The sequence below is a fragment of the Colletotrichum fioriniae genome (assembly GCF_027942845.1).
Source record: "Colletotrichum fioriniae strain IMI 355084 chromosome Unknown scaffold_18, whole genome shotgun sequence".
NCBI classification, from domain to species: domain Eukaryota; kingdom Fungi; phylum Ascomycota; class Sordariomycetes; order Glomerellales; family Glomerellaceae; genus Colletotrichum; species Colletotrichum fioriniae.
In genome coordinates, this window is record NW_027076854.1 from 591,506 (window position 1) to 612,301 (window position 20,796).

Here is a 20,796-nt window from a genome sequence, read left to right on the forward strand (position 1 = left end):
CTCGTGGTTTTGGGCCAAGTCGTTCGAGTGCGAGTGAGCAGGTGTCGAGTACTAATACCAAATGAGGTACTTTGAGCCTTCTGCGACTCCTGGAGCTACTGCCCTGTCGATGGTGTCGATCAATGGTGGATCCGGCGTCCTTTGTCTCCTTTCAATCGAACCCCCGTTGGCGTGCGAGAAGAGGAGAAGGCGGGCGGGCGTGCGTTGGAGCTTGCGGGGGTCGCTGGTAAACGGTCTCGAAAAGCCCCTCTCAGCTGTCGGTAATAAATGTGAAAAAGAGGAGTAGATGCAGCAGGACAAGAGGGCGTGGCCGTTGTCGGGCAGATGTTTGGTCAGAGATTGAGGGCCTCTTCTGGGGGAAAGCAGAGGGCAAGGGGGGGAAGGAAGATCAAGTAATATGTATGTAAGGTGTGGTAAGGTGTGCTTGTTTTGTTTCTCTTGCGATAGGCGTGTGAGTGGACGGTGTGGTTTATTATGTGCCTCACTCCTCCTTTTGCAGTTTGCGGTGTGCACGTCCGATGCAGACTCGATGCAGACAGATGCAGGATAACGCAGCCGGCTGGGTAGCTTCCCCGGTAGTCGAGGTTGATGATGGCCTTTTGGTCTTTTTGGTTGTATTTTATTAATAGGCACTTGTGGATGACCCGGAAGTGATAAGCGGAGTCGTGGGCGATGCGTAAAGAGGAGAACTCTGGAGACTCTCAGTAAGAATCGCGTTGTCGCCGTTCTCCGATCTCGTCTCTCTGTGTGTGGCCGTGTAATAAGGTATTCCGGGATATGGCAAGACTCAGGTACAGCAATCAAAGCTTGGACTCCCTCGTGGAAATGGCACGTTCAATGGCGCCAAATAAAACTGCAAGCCACAGGGCGTTTAACCACCGGCCGGGATGTGGTTGACAGTGTCCAGGTCCAGGTCCCGGTTCAGGTTATGTGTACAAGTCCCACTGCTAATATACAACGTACGGAGTACCCGCGTTGCAGACAAAAACAGGGTAATAATGGGGGTGGGTAAACTCGGTAGTCAAGACCAAGACTCAGGAGTAAAAAGAATAGTTGAAAAAAATCAAGACAGAATATGTGCGCGAGCTTGGGTGCCAAGTGCGTAGGGGAATGAGATGGCGCCGGCCGACAACCGAGAGGTGGTCTGGAAGCCTTTTTGAGAGCCCACGATGCTTTGGATAGACCGGTTCAGGTTTGTCGTCGCAGAGTCAAAGCCCAACCAACTAAAAACTTTGCTAGCTTGAAAGTGGTTGGCGGTGTTTCCCTCGTCCGTCCGTGACAGAGGGGATCCGGAAACTTTTTTTTTGTTTCCCTCTCTCTCCTCTTGTTGGAGTGGGTAGGTATGCTTTTTGGGGAAGGGGAGGTGTAGGTAACCCCTGGACAGACAACTTTTGGGTTGTGTATGTGTGTGTCTCGGTGATGTGTGCGTCTGTCTCTACCTCTGGTTTGTGCGTGGTGATAATGATACTGATAATGAGGGGAGCCCGACTACCTAATAATGGTGGCCGATAGCGTAAGACGGGATGGGACGGGGGTATGGTGGTCTGGGAAATGGGTGTGGAGGGAGATACTCTCCACAGCCCCTGGTCCAATTAATAGACCCGGTCCAGCCCGGATGTGATGCTGAACAAGGTGGGAACAACGGCGCAATACGAAGAGGCCCCTCTGGGGACGAAAGAGAATGAAAAGTTGCGTGCTGGCTGCGTCAAAAGTCGTAGACGCTGCCACCGGTCGGTCAGTCAGTCAGTCCCAGGCTCGGAGGGGAGAGGGTGGAGGCCGGTTCGCTGTCGGTGGTGCAATAAACCTGTTCAATGTTGCGCTATTCCGACAAGAATAAGAACGGCCACGGCGTGCGTCTGGTTCATGCAGCTCAGGGGCGAGAAACGCAGCGACTAGTTGGTCCACGTTGTGGCTAGGCCTTGTTCTGTTTTCCGTAGCGCAGCCCGCCGGAGACGATAGCGCTATCTTTGGGTTGTTCTTTTTGGTGGTTGTTGGCGCCCTGGTACGAGTTTCCTACCCAAAAGGGCGACGTGATGATGATACGCAGGGTCGTGTCGGCGTGGCGCTGCTAGTGCCGACTTGGGAAAATTGTGATACCGACGATGCGGTCGGGAGAGGCGATAACAGACTTTGCTGATGAGGTGTGAGAACCCCTGAAAGCGAAATCGACCTCAGCTGGCCGTTCGTGTGTTCGCTAGTAATGTGGTTGCCGTCTCGATGATGTGATGCCAGAAAGTCTCTGACAAATGGTAACCGGGTTACTTTCAGCTCTTGCCCGCGGCTGTCGGAGACTAAAAGGTTCACGAAGCTGAGCTGATGATTGTGTTGTTTATGCTGTTGCTGATGCTGCGCAGGCCGGTGGCTATGCGTTCTCGTGTCTGCGGAGACGGCCTCTTGTTCTCGTGATTGTCGTTGTTGATGCAGGAACTGTGGTCCGTGTTCAAGTTTTTGCTGGATTTCCGAGGGTTGTTCGGGGGTAATCCAAGTTATATCACAGTGATACATAGCAATGCAGGGAAGACAGGTGATAATCAACAATGTCTCGTCGAGGTCTGGTATAGATGACTTGGATGTGAAATCTGTCTCGAGAGGGGGCTTGACTTTCATGAGGCTGGTGGCATTATGTAGGTATCTCTGAATCTCATCCCTCACGAAATGATTCTGAGCACAAGTGACGTACGTGCCTGGGAAAAGCCCATGTGGCTCAACACCGCTTGGGGTCTCACATCGGTACGAATATCGATCCCACGTTTTCCAGCCTGCTTTTACCCCGATGAGGTATTCATCGGGCAATTTCTTTTTCTGTTGTTTCTTTGGTGGCCCCAGGTTATTTACCCATGGGTCCGCTAGCACTCGCTTTGAATGGAAGCTCCCCGGCCGGCACACGTTTCCGAACAGACAGAGTGTGGCCAATGCTGCCAATGCTGGAAGGTGTCCGCAAGCGCAAGGGTAGGATCCTGTTTTTTGCTCTCATTTCAGATGAAAGCTCACAATTCGTGTTGCGGGAGATCCCTTGAGCGGAACGCCTTCGATCAGCCATCTGGTTGGTCTATGATCTCAAATACAGCCCAGGGTTGAGACGGGCGGGAAATATGACGGCCCCCAAGAGAAACGGCCGAACGGTGAGCGTCTGAAAGGTGTACACACCGCGCGGCTCGGGGCGATAAGATACTTCAGTTCTGAACTTCTGACAGGTCGGGGAGAAACCAACCTCGTGTGTGGGTGCATGGGATGGGTACCATGGGGTTGTTGTGGTTAAACACCAAAGTCGAATGTGGGTATGCAACCGGACATACGTCCGGAGAGAACTTCACCTTCTCAGTTTGGTTACTGGCGACTGGATACGTAGCTCGACCAAATCTTGGGGGTTGCTTCATCGTCAAATGATCGGGCGTCGCCAGATAGCTCTGACAGTCCAGGCTCTGCGATCGACGGACAGCGTACGCAACCTAACCGCAACCACACGACCAAGAGCCTGGAGGCACGGGGTTCGTACCTTGCAGAGAAGGCGGCTTCGGGTCCCAACAGAAAGAATAGCGGCTGGCGGTCGATCCAAGCATGTTTTGACAAGTCGCGGACCACACCATCCTGAGTCCTAACACACAATCAACTGACCGATCTTTTCTCGTAGGGCCAGCGCCGGCCCATTCGAGCCGAGACATTTTGATGCTCATTCTCGGCGGATGCGATGACTTCATAGCCTCGTTTCAACGGCTTCACGGTGCCCTGCTCGTCTCCGCATTTCTTCGTTCCCGTTTGTCTGTATTACTCTCCAGGAGTCCATGCCCACTCCCCATTTTCTAAATACCTTGCAAGTAGAGAAACCGTCGGGGGCCAGACCAGAGTCTCGGTGTATTTGGCAATACGCTTGTGCTCTGGAAAATGCCAGTCCGCCCAATCATCAAGCTCCCCAAGACTTTTGGCACTTTGGCCGATGTGCAGGGGTCAGCTCCTTCGTGCGAGCCACACGACCAACCCTAACGTCACTGTGACTGAGCTTGCTTGCGTGGTGTTTGCCATCCTCCATTCTTCTGATCGTACTTTCAGCCACACCTCTAGGAATCGACAAGATGACGTCCAGCTGTCCCATCAAAAGGTCGTTTCGTTGTCCACGAACAAGCCGGAGCGTCATGTCCGTTCTCGGTTGCCAGCGCAGCGCCTGAGCCTTACGTAAAGTTCATTCCTCTGTACTCATCAAAGCTTTCCACGTCGAATTGAGTTTCTGGGGTGCAGACCGAGGGTGAGCATCAAGCAAGGTGACCCCTCATCTCAGAACGCATCCGGTGCCTTCGAACTCTCTCCGCGTCCTGAGACTACCGGAGCATCAGACCATTCCTTCTTGGACCCATAATGCGGGGAAGCTGGCACTGGGGTGTGCATGAGGTTGACAGGCGATAACATGATAATCGACTGGTCCCCGGGATTCCCACTGAATCTTGTTCAAGATGGCATGATAATTGAAAACCTTGGGGTGCATCTTCATAGTCGTGACTTCGGTTGTGGCCATGGCCTGACTTCAGTTCCTAATCTTCGTCGTTTGACCTGAAGACAAGTGCTATTCGCTATTCGAAGCGCCCATCAAGGTTAACTCACCAGTTTCCCCTCTGCAGCGTCTGCAGATCCTTGGTTTTGGGGAGGCTTGCTGTTAGTGAGATGACGAATCGCCTTTTCCGGAGCACGGCTTGGACCCTGATTTTATTTGTGACTTGCGTTGCAGCTACGCAAGTCATCGCAGACCCTTGCTGGCCCTCCCTACAGGCTGCGTGGTAAGGTAGAATGCAACCCCGAAGTATCAGCGAGCTACCTTTGCTCGTGAACTCTCCTGATTGTTTGCGAGTGTTTGCTGCACCTTACACTACGACCTGCTTGTCATGATGCCGCTCACTAAGCAACGTAGTAGGTGATAGCATGCGAAGGCAAACTCGCTCCGAAGAACGACATGGCGCTTTGAACTTCGTGTTATACCAAGATGCGCGTGTGCCTTTTCGTGTTCAACAAAATCCGTACACAAATCTACGGGCTTACTTTTAATATGTAATTCTTTCGTAACGATCAAGGGCAGAAACCGATAGAAATGCGTTGTGGCCAGGGCCAAAATATCACGCCGCGCCTGACGTGTCGCCTCACCACAAGGCCCTGGCGGTTGGCGGTGCTGAGAGTCGGCAAATGCGAATAGGTACGCTGTCGTTATAAAATGGCCCTTTTTGCTGTTCCCTCGGTGGTATTGGAAAGTCGACGTAGCTCAAGCCCATCTCGCGCTGACGGCAACGGCTGCAAAAGGCCTCGAACGTGACCTCGTTCCGCTGCGTCGCGGATATCAAAACCTGCACAGCAGGAAATAAGGCAAATAGCTCCTCGACGGTTGCAATTAGGGCCGGGATGATGCTCTGGTCATAAGTGATGTCTGCTCCGATTACAACATCAACGCTCTCGCCGTTGTTCCACTTCTGGTCTTCTGTCCCCACGAGAGCATGTCCCCATCGTAATTCCATTGGCCTGACGCGCGCACTCTCTTGGAGTTCGTTGAGGAAGAAGCTCTCCGGTAGGTTATTGATCACATCATCGGATCCATCGGAGGCTATAACGTGCGTGGCGCCGAGATGTTTGACGCAGAGGATCGCCAGGTATCCAGTACCTGCCCCAAGTTCGAGGACTCGCTTTCCCTTGACGAGATTTGGGTCTTCGCAGAGGAACTGTCCGAGATGCAGTGCGGCTTCCCAAGTTCGGAGACCCGTAGTGCCAGAGGCAGAGATCAGCGAGCGGGCCTCAAGCAGTATGATGTCAGGCGGAGGCGAGTGCTGTGGCCGGGGACTCTGCTCAAGACCGCTCAGGTGATACGTGACGTAGGATTTTTGCTGAGCAGAGGAAACCTCGGACGGAATTGGATTTGCGAGGGATTCGGACAAGGCCATCATGAGATCCTCGGAAACTTCCTGAGCATGGTTAGAAAATGCCGATAGCTGACAACAGAACGTTATGCCATGGCGCCATCTACAGGGGGTTAAGACCTACATGTTGGTCCCAATCTTCGATGCTAGATTCTATCCTTGCGACCAGTTCCTTCAGGACCCGGAGACGATATCTTGCCGGAGGGCTATAACGGGGTGCTTCGTCCGAGAAGAGTTTCTTGTAAATGGTCTCTTGAGCTGAAGTTTCACGAATGACCTCTGCAGTAGGATACTCAAGTGTTGGCTCAAGTTGCAGATATTGGTAGCAAAAGCGGTCGACGGACTCTGATGCGAATAGGGTTCCGGCCATGATGAGGTCCGGTGGTTTAAAACTCTGATAAATATCGTATGTTTCCCGATTCGGGGTACTGTAGAGCCTCAATTCTGGATGATGGTCCGATTTTTCTTTGACGGAGAGATATGACTCTCTGGCCGAGATTAAGAGAAAAAACCAAAACCAAAGAGTAAGTCGTTTCCGCGTGCAAAAAGTTTTACAGATTTTCTTAGCAAGATTCCAGAGGCACGAGGTCTTGACAAGACCACGGTAGTCGGAGCTTGAAGTCCGAAATGCTCTTCATCTCTGGTTTGAAGTGCACAAATTGCACAATATTGAGATGCTGACTCAGAAGAAGGTCGATCACTGTACAAACACCGTGCCCGAGGAGCCATACATCACATGACCAATTCCGAAAGATATACTGGCCCGTGCATCGACCAACCCCACGTGACTTTCCATTTTTCGACCCAGGCAGGTGCGGCGGATCCTGAGGCACTTTCTAGGGCTTGCCCACCCATTAAGCGACACCAATCCCCGCCCAGGAAAATTCACGTCTGTAGCCCCGTCACAAACCTCTCGAATTTGACGATATCACACCTTTCGACTCTTCTGTCTCAGCGCCAACCCATCTCGACAGACAGATCAGCCCCCCGACCGACAAGATGGCGGACGTCGACACCCCCGTCACCCTGCGAACTCGCAAGTTCATCCGTAACCCCCTGCTTGGCCGTAAGCAGATGGTCGTGTGAGTTTGCCCCTCCAGATTTATCATCATTCCCCCCGAGAGAGAATCGCGCGCGCACGAAAGGATATATCGAATGGGAGGAGGGGAGGAGGAACACCAGCAATCGACACTGCGATACATCGACAACAACTGGATCGAGACTTGGATTGGGAAACGGGCGGGTGCGCGTGCGATGGATGGAATCGATGGGACTTTTCAATGGGTATATCGAGAGAGAGGAACTGCATGCTGACGGTTTTCTCAAAGTGATATCCTCCACCCCGGCCGCGCCAACATCTCCAAGGATGAGCTCCGCGAGAAGCTCGGCTCCTTGTACAAGGCCACCAAGGACCAGATCAACGTCTTCGGTCTCCGCACCCAGTTCGGTGGCGGCAAGACCACTGGTTTCGCCCTCGTCTACGACTCCCCCGAGGCCATGAAGAAGTTCGAGCCCCACTACAGACTGGTCCGCGTTGGCTTCGCCAGCAAGATCGAGAAGGCCAGCAGACAGCAGCGTACGTCGAGCCTCCAGTCAGCACTTTGCCACCGCATCACTATCGTAACGCTGGGTCTCGGGGCGATACTTCATCTATCCCGAACCTTTGTCGTGATACATGTTCGCGGTGGCGAATCTGATAACAACCTCCCCCATCAAGCACTAATAACTAACACTACTCGCGCTCCACAGGCAAGCAGCGCAAGAACCGCCAGAAGACTCTGCGCGGAACGGCGAAGGTCAAGGGTGCCAAGAAGAAGAAGGAATAAGCGGTTCGCCCTTGTTGCCTGGGGTCAGGCCAACAAAACGAGGGGAATTCCCCGGATCATCCGCAAGAGACCGTGGGGCGGCGTTGGTGGAACAATCAAAAAAGAACAATTCAAAATGTCGTCTTGGGCCAATGTGGTTGTTTCTTCCGCTGGGGGGGATGTCCTTTCATTTTTTCCGAAATGGGGAGTTTGTTCCAACTCTGGCTGTGCATCTTATTCGATGAAACAAATGCGGCTTTTGCATCATCCCCATGCGTTGGTCCGGCTGGGTTTATGTCGGCCACGCAAAAACAACTAGAGTCTACGCGGCGTGATACGGGGGAATGGGTTCATGATTCTCTCAAATATGAAATGCATCAAAAACACGTATCCCGATGGTCCCCCCTACTTTCAGTCCTTGACGTTACCACTTGCGGGGTGATGGCCTTTGTTTGTCTGTCTGGGTGTCACCGCGACTCCCACAGCCCTCCGTCGTAGTAATATTTCATCAATATTCGGGTTGATCGATCTAGAGGTGCGTAGCACTTATTAGTACTCGCATCCGACGTGGATTTGCTCTATCCAGACACTTTACTTTCTCGGTCCACGATGTCGCCACTTGCGGGGTGGCCATCTTTCCCCGTTCCATTTGCCATGAGGCCTGTTCCTTCTGCCACCAGCAGCTCTTTGGCTGCCAAGGTCCTTAATCAGAGATATCCAGTTGCCTAAGAGCCTCATCCACGTCTTCGCAATTGATGCTCGTAAAGCAGTAGTCAAGAAGCTTCCCGATCGGAATATCGTCGCAAATACCATAACCTGGGCAACGGAAACCTGACAGTTCCATGCCTAGCTTGCTAATATACATGTTTACCTTTGAATACTATCTCAAATTACCCTGTTCGATACGATACTATATGACTCTAGGTGGCGTTGTATTCTATTTAAGATATCTCTCGCCTTCGAACCTCCCCCATTCACATTTCCCGTCAGTATCTTGCTCGCTGTCGGCATGGAACAAGTCTCGAATCCTTGAAGCACCATCTCATCCAGCAGTTTCTCGGATTTCAAGCTCAAAGGCCGGTATTGCCAGATCAATGGCATCTACAACCCTTACGTTTCCCTTCATCGTAGCCCACCTGTGAATCCGCAGTAAGACGGGTTCCCCGCCTTTGACTTCCCAAGAGTCAAGTCCACCCTACTTAGGTAGAAGTGGCTAGATATACCCACTCGTCATCCCTATGGCTAGCCGCGATGGGTGAAGGAAATTGAATCTACAGAATTACAGAGATTCTTATGCTTATAGCTGTTGTTCAAAGTACTCTTCAGCTGCAATTGAATATTCGCACAAACGAGGGGATGCATCATACAGTACGTAAACGACTATTCCAAGTCATCTTTAACATTGTAGTGAAGAAACAAGTCCTCGAGAATTATGTTTCGACGACCACTTCTACCCAGTCCCAACGGGCTCAATCTCTTGTTCTCCTCATCACGGCAAATGCCATCGACGCATCCCCATAGTCAGTCACCTTTAATCTATCCAGTATAATTCTAAACCATTATCCCCAAGTCTCAATTTCCAGAAACACCTTGTCTCGTCCAGGCAACTACAGCAAAGCGATTCAGAAGTCCTCTCTCATTCTTCATGTTCAACACTCTGGAATTGTTTCGCTATCAAACGTATAACGGTGGTATCCATGCAGATTCCATTCCCCCAAAAATCCGTTCTCCGATCTCAAAGCATCCCCAAAACGCCATATACCGCTGTCTATATCTTTCAATAGCATCGATCTGAAACGCCATACAATGCCTATGCCCTTGTCCATACCACACTCACCCGCATCATCCCCCTCCCTACACATACACAAAGACCAACACAACACATTCAAATCTCCCTCAACTTCTTGGTAGGCCTAGAAAGCGAATCATCAGGCAACCCACTCCTCTTGGTACCCGGTAAACTACTCGTCCGGATATCATTATCATCCTGACTGACCCTCCGGTGCGGATACTCATTCTTCAACCCCTCAAAACAGTGCGCGTTCAACCGATCCCCCGTCGAGAAGAACGGATGCTGCAGTGCCTTGGCAGCAGTCAACCTCTCCACGGGGTCGTACTCCAACAGGCTCGCGAGCAACTTATACCCCTCGGCCCCCAAGCTCGCCAGAGGCGCGCCTCCCCCGTTTCCACCTTGCGGCGCCGACGTCGCGCTGCTTGAGGCCCCCTGCGATATGGTGCTGTAATACCACTTCTCCAAGTTCGAACCGCTCGGCGCGGGCGGGTGGTGGCCGTACCCGTGTCCGCGGTGGTGACCGTGGTGGCCGTGGTGATGCGGCGTCATGGGCGGCTGCAGCGTGGCGAGCTGCGGGTACTCGGGCATGGCGGACAACAGCGGCCAGCGTTCCTTGGACGGTAGGCCCATGATGTCGACAATCTTCTGCATCTGGTTGCGCTGGAATGGCACCGTCTTCTTGCTGTCCATCTTGGCCTCCTCGCCCTTGAAGATGGGGCGCAGCGAGAGCAGCTCCGCAAAGATGCAGCCGACGGCCCACATGTCGATGGCGGGGGTGTAGTGACGACTCCCGAGTATGAGCTCTGGCGCGCGGTACCAGATCGTCACGACAACTTTATCGCCGCTGAAGAGGGAGTGCAGGGGCTTGTCGAAGCGGCGGGCTAGACCTAGATCACCAATCTTGACCTCGCCGGCTGAGGTGACCATGATGTTGGCGGGCTTGAGATCGCGGTGCAGGACCCAGTTGGCGTGTAGGTACTGACAACCGTTGAGAAGCTGGAACATAATGCTCTTGACCGTCTGCGGCGGTATGGGATGGCGTGGGTTTTGCGTGTGGTGGTGAATAATTTGTAACAGATCATGCTCGGCATACTCAAAGACCATAAAGATGCACTTGTCCTCCAGGATGATTTCGATGAGCTTGATGACGTTGGCGTGCTTCAGCTCACTGCACAAAGACATCTCGCGGATGGCGGACTGAGAAATGCCCGTATACGAAATCTGTTCACCCTCCTTGTCGGGCTTGAACTTCTTGATGGCAAACTCGCCGGTTTGGCCCTGGCGGCCAAGGGCCTTGTAGACGCGGCCATAAGTTCCGGAGCTAATGAATCCGACGACTTTGTATCGCTCGATAACCCGGACCTTGGGTTGATAGTTGATGTGACCGAGGCCGCGGTCCGCTGGGTCTGTGAGAAATGTGTCAGCGCGGTTGAGAGTGAGTGAGAAGCAGAAGCAGAGATGAAATCGGGAGAGGATGCCAAATACAGGAGCTATGACTGTGCAGGCCGCCGTAGCCTATTCCCCTCCACATGTTTAAGAAAAATATGTGTGATTGTGAGAGGTCCCTTTTCTTATGAAAAAAAAAAAAGGAATCGAGACGGGCGGTGCGAGCGATGAGAGGATTTAGGGAGCAAACACAGTATGCACTCGCTCTACAGACAACACATGTCTCTTGATCCCGAATACACCAGGAGGGAGGGAATATCAGGTGAGGCTTTCGGCAAGCAGCAACACACGTGGTGACAATGGCCACGGAAGAACCCCTCCAAAAGCAGGCAAAGCTCACCGCCGATCCAAAGGGCAGGTTCAGGCTTCGGGGTCCGGGTCTGGGGCTGACTGCGGCAGGCAATAGGCAGTGTGGGCTGGAGTTCGCGGGGTGGCTCTAAGCTTTAAAGAGCAAATAGACAGAGAAGCGGCGCCGACGGAAGAATGCAGCCTGCCACCCGTCGAAACACACACTGACACACACACACACACACACACACAGCACGCACGGCACAGCTCGCGAAGTTGCGCCGGAACCCTTTTCCTCTCGGCTGAGTGCTCAGTGATCGTGTGAGATGCAAGGTAGCGGTGGGGGAGGGAAAAATGAGGAGACGGCAGATGCAGGACCCCCGAAAGTTATGTATAGGTTGTATCTCTCACGGCGGAATACCCGGTAGGATGGGATAGGAGGGGTGGAGGTCGAGGAGGATTAGGATTGGATTGGATTGGATTTGGAGACGCAGTGAGGATATGTGCTGGGATATGTCTCTGAATGGGTGTGTATGAAAATTCTCGGGAAATGGGGCGAAGGCAAAAATGCGGAAGAGCAATAACAGGCGAGCTGCCGCTGAATGACAGTCCCGATTCCCGAGAGCTTCGTTTCCCCAAAGATCCAAAGGGTCTTGCCGAGGAGTGAGCGTGAACCTCACTACTGCGCAATGCCTAGGACCGCGGATGTGGAAGGGAATGTGTGGTCTATGGCGTATGGCGTGTGGTGAGTGAGAGTGAGAGTGAGTGGAGGAGTGAGTGAGAGTGTGTGTGTGCAGTGCAGGAAGAGATGTGCAGGATTGTAAGTGGGAGGGGTGCATTCGACCAGATACGATTCGATACACAAGACGGATGGAACACCCGGGGTGGTGGTCGACGATCGACGAGAGGAGAAAATGTGGATAAGATTATACATTAAAAGAAACGGGGTTTGCAAATAGGGTACGAGGCGACGGCGGCGTCTGCGGCGACAATCGCAACGGATGGATGGTGGAAGCCAAGCAGCGTGATGAACAAGAAACGTACAATACTCTCTGTGTACGCTCTGTATGTCCTCTCTCAATTTGAGTCTGAAGTGTCAAGTGTGCTGCCTTTTTGCTTCACTCCTCATCCAAATTTGTCTTTTGCCGCTGCTATGCTCGCTCACTTGTTGCACCCGATGTTTGTCGCTTGACTCTCGGGTTGCCTTCCGGAACGACACATTGACATTCAACTCGAGTCAGGCAAGCCGCAAAAAAGGGCAAAAATTGGGTAGTCAAGGGGGCAAAAGTGAACGGCAGTTACGGACGAGAGCGTTTGCAGAAGTGTATGATGAACGTAACCGACAAGCAAACATCAAAACTCACCTTCAAACGCTGCCTGGACGCTTCTCTTGAGCGTGCCTGTCCGCACCGAGCCAGGGCCCGATGCGACGGATGGCGGGTTTGTCAGACTCATCATCCGCCGGGGTGGTGGTTCGCTGCTGACTTTAATATCCGTATTGGAGTTGCAAATTCGAGATTCCAAGGTATCCGGTTAGGTATCCTCCCCTCAAAGTAACCCCAGTCAATTCGTGGAGTCTTTTTTTTTTCTCTTCAAAAAGTGCCCTGCGGTTTCGTGCCTTGCTTGGCTCAAGTCGAGACTCTCAATGCGACAGCCGTAAAGTGCGGCTCGCCTCTCCCATCCAAGTTACCTCACAGTCACAGTAGTCTCTGCCCCCGCCTGGAGACTGAACCGCAACTGCCCTATCCCAGGAACCAGGACTTTGCTTCCGTTTGTCCCAAGGAAATCTCCGCCGAAACGTGGCGAAAATGGGGCACGCACACTTGTCAGTGGATATCGTTCCGGCGAAAGTCTGAATCTGGGTTAGGAAAGGGAAACCGTAGCTCCGGCTTTGGGTCTCCAAATAAGTCAAGGTTGTGTCGGCGGCGGCGCGAGCAGGGTCAGGTCAGTGATCCAACAGTAAAAAAGATGTCGAGTCCACAGTCCGTCAGAAAAGTCAGCTCCAGCTCAGGGACAGGCGTCGGCGCCAAACCAGCCAGAGAAAGACTCGTGCGCGGCGCAAGAGTGGATGGATGGCGCAAGATCCCAATCCCGCAAAGGTGTCAAAGGTGTGTTCGCGTATGCGTCTGCGCGTAAATGTGGTGGGTGGGTGTGTGTGCTATGGTTATCTCAAAGTAGCGACGGTCCTGTGCCGCAGGAGACGGGTGTAGTGCCCCGAAACTAACGGCCCCGCGCTGAACACGACAAAAAGGAATATGTCAAACCCCAAATCGAGTCGTGGGCGAGCTTATCCTGAACGACGTTGTCTGGGGGTTGCCGATGAAGGCGCGAACCTGCGTGCGCGCGCGGGGGTCAACGACTCTTTGGGCGTTGAAGTCCTGTCCCCCTCTCAAATTCGGAGATCGGGCTTGTGTAGATGCGCCCACGCGGCGGACTCTGCTCGCCGCTGAGCTGAGCAAGTGGGCTGGCTGGGATCCTCTAAGATGCTTCGCGGATCCTTTCGCGAGTTCCCGAAGTGAGAAGACCAATGTGATATGCGCGACTGGGTCAATGTCAGTCCCCTTTGAACGGCGATGCGCGCCCGCCCTGGTGGCCAGGTAAGTGAGTATGTGCGATGCGATGATCGGCGTCGCGCGTCGGGCACGGGTCGCAAAGTCTCTGAATTCTGTGGTGTTTACTGTGTGCGATCACAAGCAATGACGATTTGAAGTGCGGAGAAAACCCCCCTTGGGCCGAAAGTGCCGCAAGGTTGAGGAGAGGTAGAACTAGTAATAGATCACGGAAAGGGGGCCAAAGAATGTGCGAGCTGGCGGATGAAGGATGATTGATTGAGTGCAAGCGAGTGAGAGGTTGAAGTTCCAAACAAGAGCAAAGAGTGAGTTGAAGTGACGTTTCACTGGCAAGCAACAGACGAGGCGGCGTGGCTTCCCATCGACTTGGGCGTAGAGGTAGGCGCATCGCTTTCTCTGGTAGCGGGAAGCCGCTGCCTGGTTGCACAGTGTTGAGATCCTCTTCTCTTGCACGGTGTTGGCCTCCTGTTCATCAGTGGAAGCTCAAGCACGGAAAGACTCGTCACAACTTGTCCAAAACATTTACCATAGCAACCCTCAAACATAGCTATCCCTGAAGGACATCATAAAAGACTTTCTGTATGCCAGTGTCATAATAGAGTTCATCAACTTTTTCGTTAGAAAACAAAACGAGGCTCTAAAACCTGCCACATGCATGCTACGTCTACTATCACCGAGACCAAGCAAGACGGCCATCTCATCACCTTGACAGACCATTCATCCTATCGCGGGCCGAGCTTCTCGAGCACACGCGGGCCCTGTTCATCCCACTCCTCCTTGGTCACCCACATGCCCTCCTTGTCTGCCATAATGTTGGCCAACACCGCACCACCGAGGAAGACCATGTGTCTCCGACGAGGTGGGTCTTCTATCCGAACCTTGAACTTGTTTAATCTCTCCGGGTTGCCGCCAAGCACTCGCGTCAGCCACAGCTGCTTCAACTCCTTCTCCAGACGTGACGGGAGACCAGGGTACATGCTGCTGCCACCCGACAGCACAATGGCCTTGTACAGCGATGATCTAACGTCCACGTCGGCCGCCTGGATCGTGTTGAACAGGAACTCGGCAATACCGGGCTGTTCGCAGTCCACCAGGTGAGGCTGGAACATACACTCTGGCGCCTCGAATCGCTCGCTGCCCACTCTAATAACACGGCCGTCGGGCAGCGTGTAGCTTTCCACCAGCACCGTTGTGTCCTCGCTCAGGCGCTTGTCCAGCTCCAAGTCGTACGAGACGTAGCAGAGCTTCTCCTTGATCTGACGGACAGTCTCGAAATCGGCCGTTCGGTTGAGCGCGTAGCCGCGGCGCAGGAGGAGCGCAATGAGGTTGCGCGTGACGTCTCGGCCCGCGACATCCAGTCTGCGGGTTAGGTGGTTGAGGACGACCGACTCGTAAACGGGTACGATGTGGGTCACGCCGTCTCCCGAGTCGACGACGACACCGGAGCTGAGACCTGTAGGGAGCAGCCAAAGTCAGCCTCGCTGCATATTCTCGCTCTCTCTCTCTCTCTCTCTCTCTCTCCAATCCAAGTCGGTCGTAGCTAGTGCAGTCAACATACCTTGGGCGTACAGGGCCAATACGGCCTGGATGGCAACATAGACGCCGCCAAATCCGTAGCGGTCAAACATGACCTCGCACATCTGCTCACGGTTCCGCAGCGGGTTCATCGGGGGCTCGGTCAACAAGATCTTGCGGCCGCGCGGGTCGACCTTCATCTTTTCGAAAAAGGTGTAGTCCCAGAGATGCTGCATGTCATCCCACTTCTTGACGATACCATTCTCCATGGGGTAGCTGATCTGAAGCATCGTCCGGGCGGCGGCGGCTTCGTCACCGCACATGATATCCTTGATAACCAAGTCATTGTCCTCGCCCTTTTCTTCGGTTCTCAGGATCGGTCGGCCGACGATGGATGGGTATTGAAATTCGGGGAAGTTCTGCGCTGCGTAGCCGACCTTGAGGAAACCTGTTCCTCCGTCGAGGACTGTGGATCTTGCGTCAGCCACCTCCCGAACAGAGAGCATAAACCACTGGGAAGAAAGCGGTCACAGGCGTAGCTATGCAGCCGTAGCTGCGGTATCAGGGGCATTGTATCTTACCGATGGGGGCCTCGGCTGCCATTGTGAAAGCAGAAGCTGCAGGCTTTCGAGATTGGAGCTTCTTTCGATTTGGGGGAGAGGTGAGGTGAGGTGAGGTGTGGTTGGGAGAGCGTCCGGGAAGCTGTTACGTCTGTGTCGTCGATAGTGGGGTTGGGCCAAGTCCACTGCCTCCCAGCTGTCCTGCCACTGGATCGTCAGCCAGGTCGTGGCTGAGTGATTAGTGGCTATCACGTGATACCCCGCAGCCAGCAATCGTCACGGTCCAAGACTGATAGGTACCCGTCTCCAGTGCACTGTCACTGAAAGTGGTGCTGAAGGACCTGGAGGAGCCGCAGTCGGCTCATGCGGTGCACTGGAACCCAGCGTCACCGGACCGGCAGCCCCACCTTAACGGGAGAATCTCCACTCGATGAAGGCCGCTGGTCGGCGGGACCATGATAATTTACGCGCTTGAGGGGTGAGTAGCACGGGTTGTTTGATGTTCATTCTCACAAAGTGTTGACCATCTCGTAAGGAACAGCCTTTCCAGTCACATTTCCCGTACAGTAACAGCGCAACCATGGCAACTCGTCTCCTTCGTCGGAATATCAAGATCCTCGTGATTAACGCCAACTCGTCAGAGGACATGACGAGGGGCATGGAAAAAGCCATACAAGCAATGTCCTTGCACGATGTAAGCCGAAATGAACAAACAGGCTGGCTGTTCACAACGGCCGAGTCTCAACCACAAATGATCAGGCGCTGACATCCCGCTTTCTGTGTTAGTCTCTCGAAATTCATACCTACACAGCGCCATCTGGGAGCCCAGCAAGTATCAACGATGATGCCGACATCAAACTGAGTACCGAGGTCGTCATGGGCGATCTCGCAAAGAGTGGCAAGCTCCAAGATTACGACGGCGTACTCGTCGCATGCTATAGTGTCCACACCTTGGTCGAGCAGCTTTCTCAGCAGTTCCACTCGACTCTAGCCGTCACCGGGATCTTCGAGGCCAGCATTCTGACGGCGACTTCACTCTTGCCTCACAGCTCTGATCCTTCACTCGCATCTAAATGGGGTGTTGTCACGACGGGCGAGTTCTGGGAAAAGCACCTAAGCCAAGGCGTGAAGGGCTACCTCGGGCAATCAGATCAGTCAGAGAATGTTAAGTTCGGGGGCGTCGCGTCGACCGGCTTGACAGCTGGAGACTTCCACCACGTCAGCCCGGCTGAAGTCAGGGTGAAACTGGAGCAAGCTACCAAGAAGCTGTTGAGTAGCGGAGATGTGCGGTGTGTGGTCATGGGTTGTGCCGGTATGGCCGGGCTCGAGGAGATTATTCGCAGCTCAGCCAACGACGTCTATGGTCCGGAGAAGGGCAGCCAGGTTTTCATCGTTGATGGTGTCAAAGCTGGCATCCTGCAGCTCGAGCAAACAGTCAGAAGCAGACGCTTGTTCCAAAACTGATTGATCTATTAAGAATACCCATGCTATTGGCACCCATTTCCAACGCCATACCTTTTACCGCTCTATTCAAACCAATGTAAAACTACAATAATCAAGACAATGTCTTAGTCGAGCCGTCTAGTGCGTCCCCAAACCTCGTCTGCGTCCTTCTTACCCTTGGTTTCGGGCACCTTGACCGAAACAAATAGGGCAAAAAGTGCAGCGAAGCCGGCGAAGAGGAAGTACACCCAGCCAGCTCCTCCAAGCCAATTGTTGAAGGCATTATTGACGATCGGGAAGAACTGAGCAACCAGGAAGGTCGCGAGGTAGTTGGATCCCAGGGACCAAGACTGGACGGCGCCAACAGCCTCTTGTCCAACCATTTCGGACGCGAGGATGAAAGGAACCGGTCCAAGGCCAACGGCGAAAAATGCTACAAACGACACGACTGACACAGCCGACAAGATCTTGACCCCGAACTGAATGGAAAGAGCAAGAATCAGAGAGCTGATTCCCTGTCCGATGATGGAGATCAGGATGCAGGTCTTTCTTCCGAGCTTGTCCGGCAGCGGAGAGCATGCCGCAGTGGTAATCAGATTGATGACAGAAATCAGAATCGTCAGTAGGGCTGAGCTGACGGGAAGCAAGTCGTTCAAGAGAGATACCGAGTACATGATGACAGAGTTGATGCCACACAGCTGCTGGGCAAACATGATGCCGATAATAGCGGCGATAGCAGGTCGGTGAAGCGGATCTTTGATCACGTCGAAGAATCCAAGATGGACAGGCGAGGTGTGCTTGGGGAGGCCAGGAGACACCGGGGGCACGTCGTCGCTCTGGGCCAAAAGACCCTCTTGCTCAGCATTAACCTCCCCATCCCAGCTTTCGACTTCCTCTCTGATGTCGAAGTCCTTGCCACGAATTCGCTGTAGAGTACGGCGAGCCTTGGGGACGTCGCCGTTGGCAGCCAGCCATGCCGGGCTCTCAGGAATCAGCATGAGTCCAGAAGCCTGAGCCAACGCAATGAAGACGCCGGCAGCCAGGATCCAGCGCCAAGCCTTCCCGTAGCTCAGGAAGAAGCCCAGAGTCTGGACGGCAAGAATGCCCACGTTGATGGAGACCTGAGTCATGGCACCAAACAGACCACGCTCCTTTGGCGGCGCGATTTCACTGATGTACAGCGGAACAATAACGGTAGACGCACCAGCCGCCATACCCGTGAAGAATCGGCCGATTGCCAGAGCGGCAGCACCGCCAGCGAGGGTCTCGATAATGGCACCGATGATATATAAAATGGACGTGACTCGCATGGCAGGACGTCGGCCGCGCTTTGAAGACAAGGGGCCGGCACAAAGAGCGCCTAGCAGGCCACCGACAGTAAAGATGGAGGAGACGGTCGCGAAGACGGCGTCGGACATGGGAATACACTCGGGGAGCCAGGGCTCGGGGTCGGGGGCCTTGGAGTGCACCCATGTGAGCTTCACTCCCTTGGCCGCAATTGACTTCTTTCGACAGGTAAGGACATCTTGAGGGGCGTTGAGTTCGGCCTGGAAGAGAGGCACAGCTGGTCAGTAAGTCATGTTCCGTGGGAATTGGTTAAGCCAAATGAACGTTGGAACGGAGTGATGCAATGACATACAAGGTGGAAGCCGAACTGCAGGGGGCCCAAAGTCGAGACAGAAATTAAGACAAGCAAGTACAGGCTGACATCGTGCATGCACTGTCGAAGACCCGAAGGAGCCATGTTGGCGAACGACGCTGGGTGCTGCGAGAGAATGAGTGTCGTCTAGAGTGCGCTCGGGATTGTGTGAAGACGGTGGTTTGTGTTTTGGGCAAGTAAATCGGTTGAGAACAAGGAACCTGCCTTGCTCGAGAGGGGGGGCAGCCGGGACGACAAAGCGAAGTTGGGAAAGCTGGGGAAGTCGCCGGCGGTCATGGGGAAGCTGCCCACATGCCACAGCTGCCACACGTCGCTGTTACGCATTTCAGCGCCGCTAGCAGCCACAGTCCCTGGCACGCCGGGCTGTTCCAGGGTCCGCGAGCGGGCCGGGACCCGGTGACTAAGGTACCTTTCCTAGCGCTGTCATTTGCTGCCCTCTCAGGTACCTGGCCATTCATCGCATAAAGTTGTGCCTCGAGGTTGATGAGTCCATTTAGAGCATTTGATGCCAACGTTGATATCATGAGGTGGTGTTCAATCAGCCTCTTTGCCAATGAAGTAGTGATGCTACTACATTCTTCAATACTAACATCCTGCTTGTCTAGCATGATAGATGATATTGTGCACGTAAGTCTACCGGCACTCGATATTTCTGCAATCTTCACAGTTTTGATTTGGAAACTGTTGAATAAACCATTCAATATTGAACTGCAATCCGTCCTATACCCAGAATTTACTGAATTTTACCCAACGATCTCTTGACGGCTATCTCTAGGCTCTCGACATCGTTGGGCCCAAGCCCAATCTTTTCGTTGTCCGTCTTCTCGTACAAAGTGCCACCCTCAGCCCAGATGCGTCGTAAGGTGAAGATGGTGGCGTAAGGGATGCCCTCGGCCCATGCCTTCTCTTCAGCTTTCTTCAAGGTCTCCAGCGACGAGTAAACGATTTCCCATTTCTCTCCAGTCTGCTTCTCATACTCGGCCACGATTTCCTTGCCAGTCGCCACGAACGACTGAACTTTGAGAGCTTGGTTGAAGGATTCCTCTGGGTGACGAAGCGATGCCACCAATGTTGTGCCAACGCTTTGGACATTCAAGTCAGTACTGGGTGACATGGTAAGTGTGTGGAAATGGAAACGTACTCTTTCATGGTGATAAGACCAGTCTTTCGTTCGCCGTCCTCAATCAGGACTGCCTTACGGGCAGCTGTATCAAACCCACCAGCCTCTTGCGCAATCGACGGCAACGTCAAGAACATGTCGACATAAGGTCCCGTTACCAGGTACGTGTACTTGAGTCTTTTGACGTTCTCGCGGATATACTTGCGCACCTTGAGCTTGGCCTGGTGAGGCTTCTCATTGGGGCTCTTGGGTCCGTATTCGATATCCGTTCCGTACTCGGAGGGGAAGAACCACTTGACAGAGTCGGTCTCTTCGGCCAATTTGATGAGATCAATCTGCTTCTCAATCACGTTTCTACCCAGCGCGGATATGACGGTATCGGCATCCTTGTAGGCCGCTTTGATTTGCTCCGTGTCGTCAACATCGCCGGCGATGACCTTCAGTCCCTTCTTCTTCCAGCCATCGAGCAAGTCTGCTTTCCTCTCCACTGTGGTTGGCGATGTAAAGATGGTGATTTGGTCAAAGGAGGGGCTGGCATCCAGCAATGCCGCTGTGATGAAAACGCCAATCTGGCCAGTGGCACCGAATACGAGAATCTTAGATGATTTAAAGGTAGGCATGATGTCGTGGTATGAAGATTACGGTTTATTAGCGTAGAAGATGTATAGTTGTTGTAAAAGTTCTTTACATTCTCGAAATAGAGTCCCCG

General features: G+C 53.3%; 7 protein-coding genes across 7 annotated transcripts; 2 read left to right on the plus strand and 5 right to left on the minus strand.

Moving 5' to 3' along the window:
• Window positions 1–5,123: 5,123 nt before the first annotated feature.
• Window positions 5,124–6,258, minus strand: N0V96_011641 (uncharacterized protein; the record flags this gene model as incomplete). The annotated part of the gene is made up of 4 exons (XM_065759337.1): window positions 5,124–5,455; window positions 5,510–5,578; window positions 5,636–5,933; window positions 6,013–6,258. The coding sequence occupies 4 exons, from the start codon at window positions 6,256–6,258 to the stop codon at window positions 5,124–5,126; spliced, it is 945 nt and encodes a 314-aa protein (XP_065612059.1).
• Window positions 6,259–6,887: 629 nt separating this feature from the next.
• On the plus strand, window positions 6,888–7,714 carry N0V96_011642 (40S ribosomal protein eS24; the record flags this gene model as incomplete). The annotated part of the gene is made up of 3 exons (XM_053193667.1): window positions 6,888–6,970; window positions 7,217–7,464; window positions 7,638–7,714. 3 exons carry the CDS (start codon window positions 6,888–6,890, stop codon window positions 7,712–7,714), a joined length of 408 nt encoding a protein of 135 aa, XP_053048985.1.
• A 1,864-nt stretch (window positions 7,715–9,578) lies between these two features.
• On the minus strand, window positions 9,579–11,016 carry SSN3 (cyclin-dependent protein kinase; the record flags this gene model as incomplete). The annotated part of the gene is made up of 2 exons (XM_065759338.1): window positions 9,579–10,891; window positions 10,971–11,016. The coding sequence occupies 2 exons, from the start codon at window positions 11,014–11,016 to the stop codon at window positions 9,579–9,581; spliced, it is 1,359 nt and encodes a 452-aa protein (XP_065612060.1).
• Window positions 11,017–14,511: 3,495 nt separating this feature from the next.
• ARP2 (Arp2/3 complex subunit, actin nucleation center) lies at window positions 14,512–15,907 on the minus strand (the record flags this gene model as incomplete). Its single annotated transcript, XM_053193669.1, has 3 exons — window positions 14,512–15,242; window positions 15,348–15,770; window positions 15,886–15,907. The coding sequence occupies 3 exons, from the start codon at window positions 15,905–15,907 to the stop codon at window positions 14,512–14,514; spliced, it is 1,176 nt and encodes a 391-aa protein (XP_053048987.1).
• Window positions 15,908–16,444: 537 nt separating this feature from the next.
• On the plus strand, window positions 16,445–17,328 carry DCG1_2 (dal80p-controlled protein; the record flags this gene model as incomplete). The annotated part of the gene is made up of 2 exons (XM_053193670.1): window positions 16,445–16,558; window positions 16,651–17,328. 2 exons carry the CDS (start codon window positions 16,445–16,447, stop codon window positions 17,326–17,328), a joined length of 792 nt encoding a protein of 263 aa, XP_053048988.1.
• Window positions 17,329–17,432: 104 nt separating this feature from the next.
• On the minus strand, window positions 17,433–19,051 carry HGT20 (Bifunctional purine biosynthesis protein PurH; the record flags this gene model as incomplete). Its single annotated transcript, XM_053193671.1, has 2 exons — window positions 17,433–18,854; window positions 18,947–19,051. 2 exons carry the CDS (start codon window positions 19,049–19,051, stop codon window positions 17,433–17,435), a joined length of 1,527 nt encoding a protein of 508 aa, XP_053048989.1.
• Window positions 19,052–19,700: 649 nt separating this feature from the next.
• On the minus strand, window positions 19,701–20,707 carry N0V96_011647 (uncharacterized protein; the record flags this gene model as incomplete). The annotated part of the gene is made up of 2 exons (XM_053193672.1): window positions 19,701–20,049; window positions 20,109–20,707. 2 exons carry the CDS (start codon window positions 20,705–20,707, stop codon window positions 19,701–19,703), a joined length of 948 nt encoding a protein of 315 aa, XP_053048990.1.
• Between the last annotated feature and the right edge of the window lie 89 nt (window positions 20,708–20,796).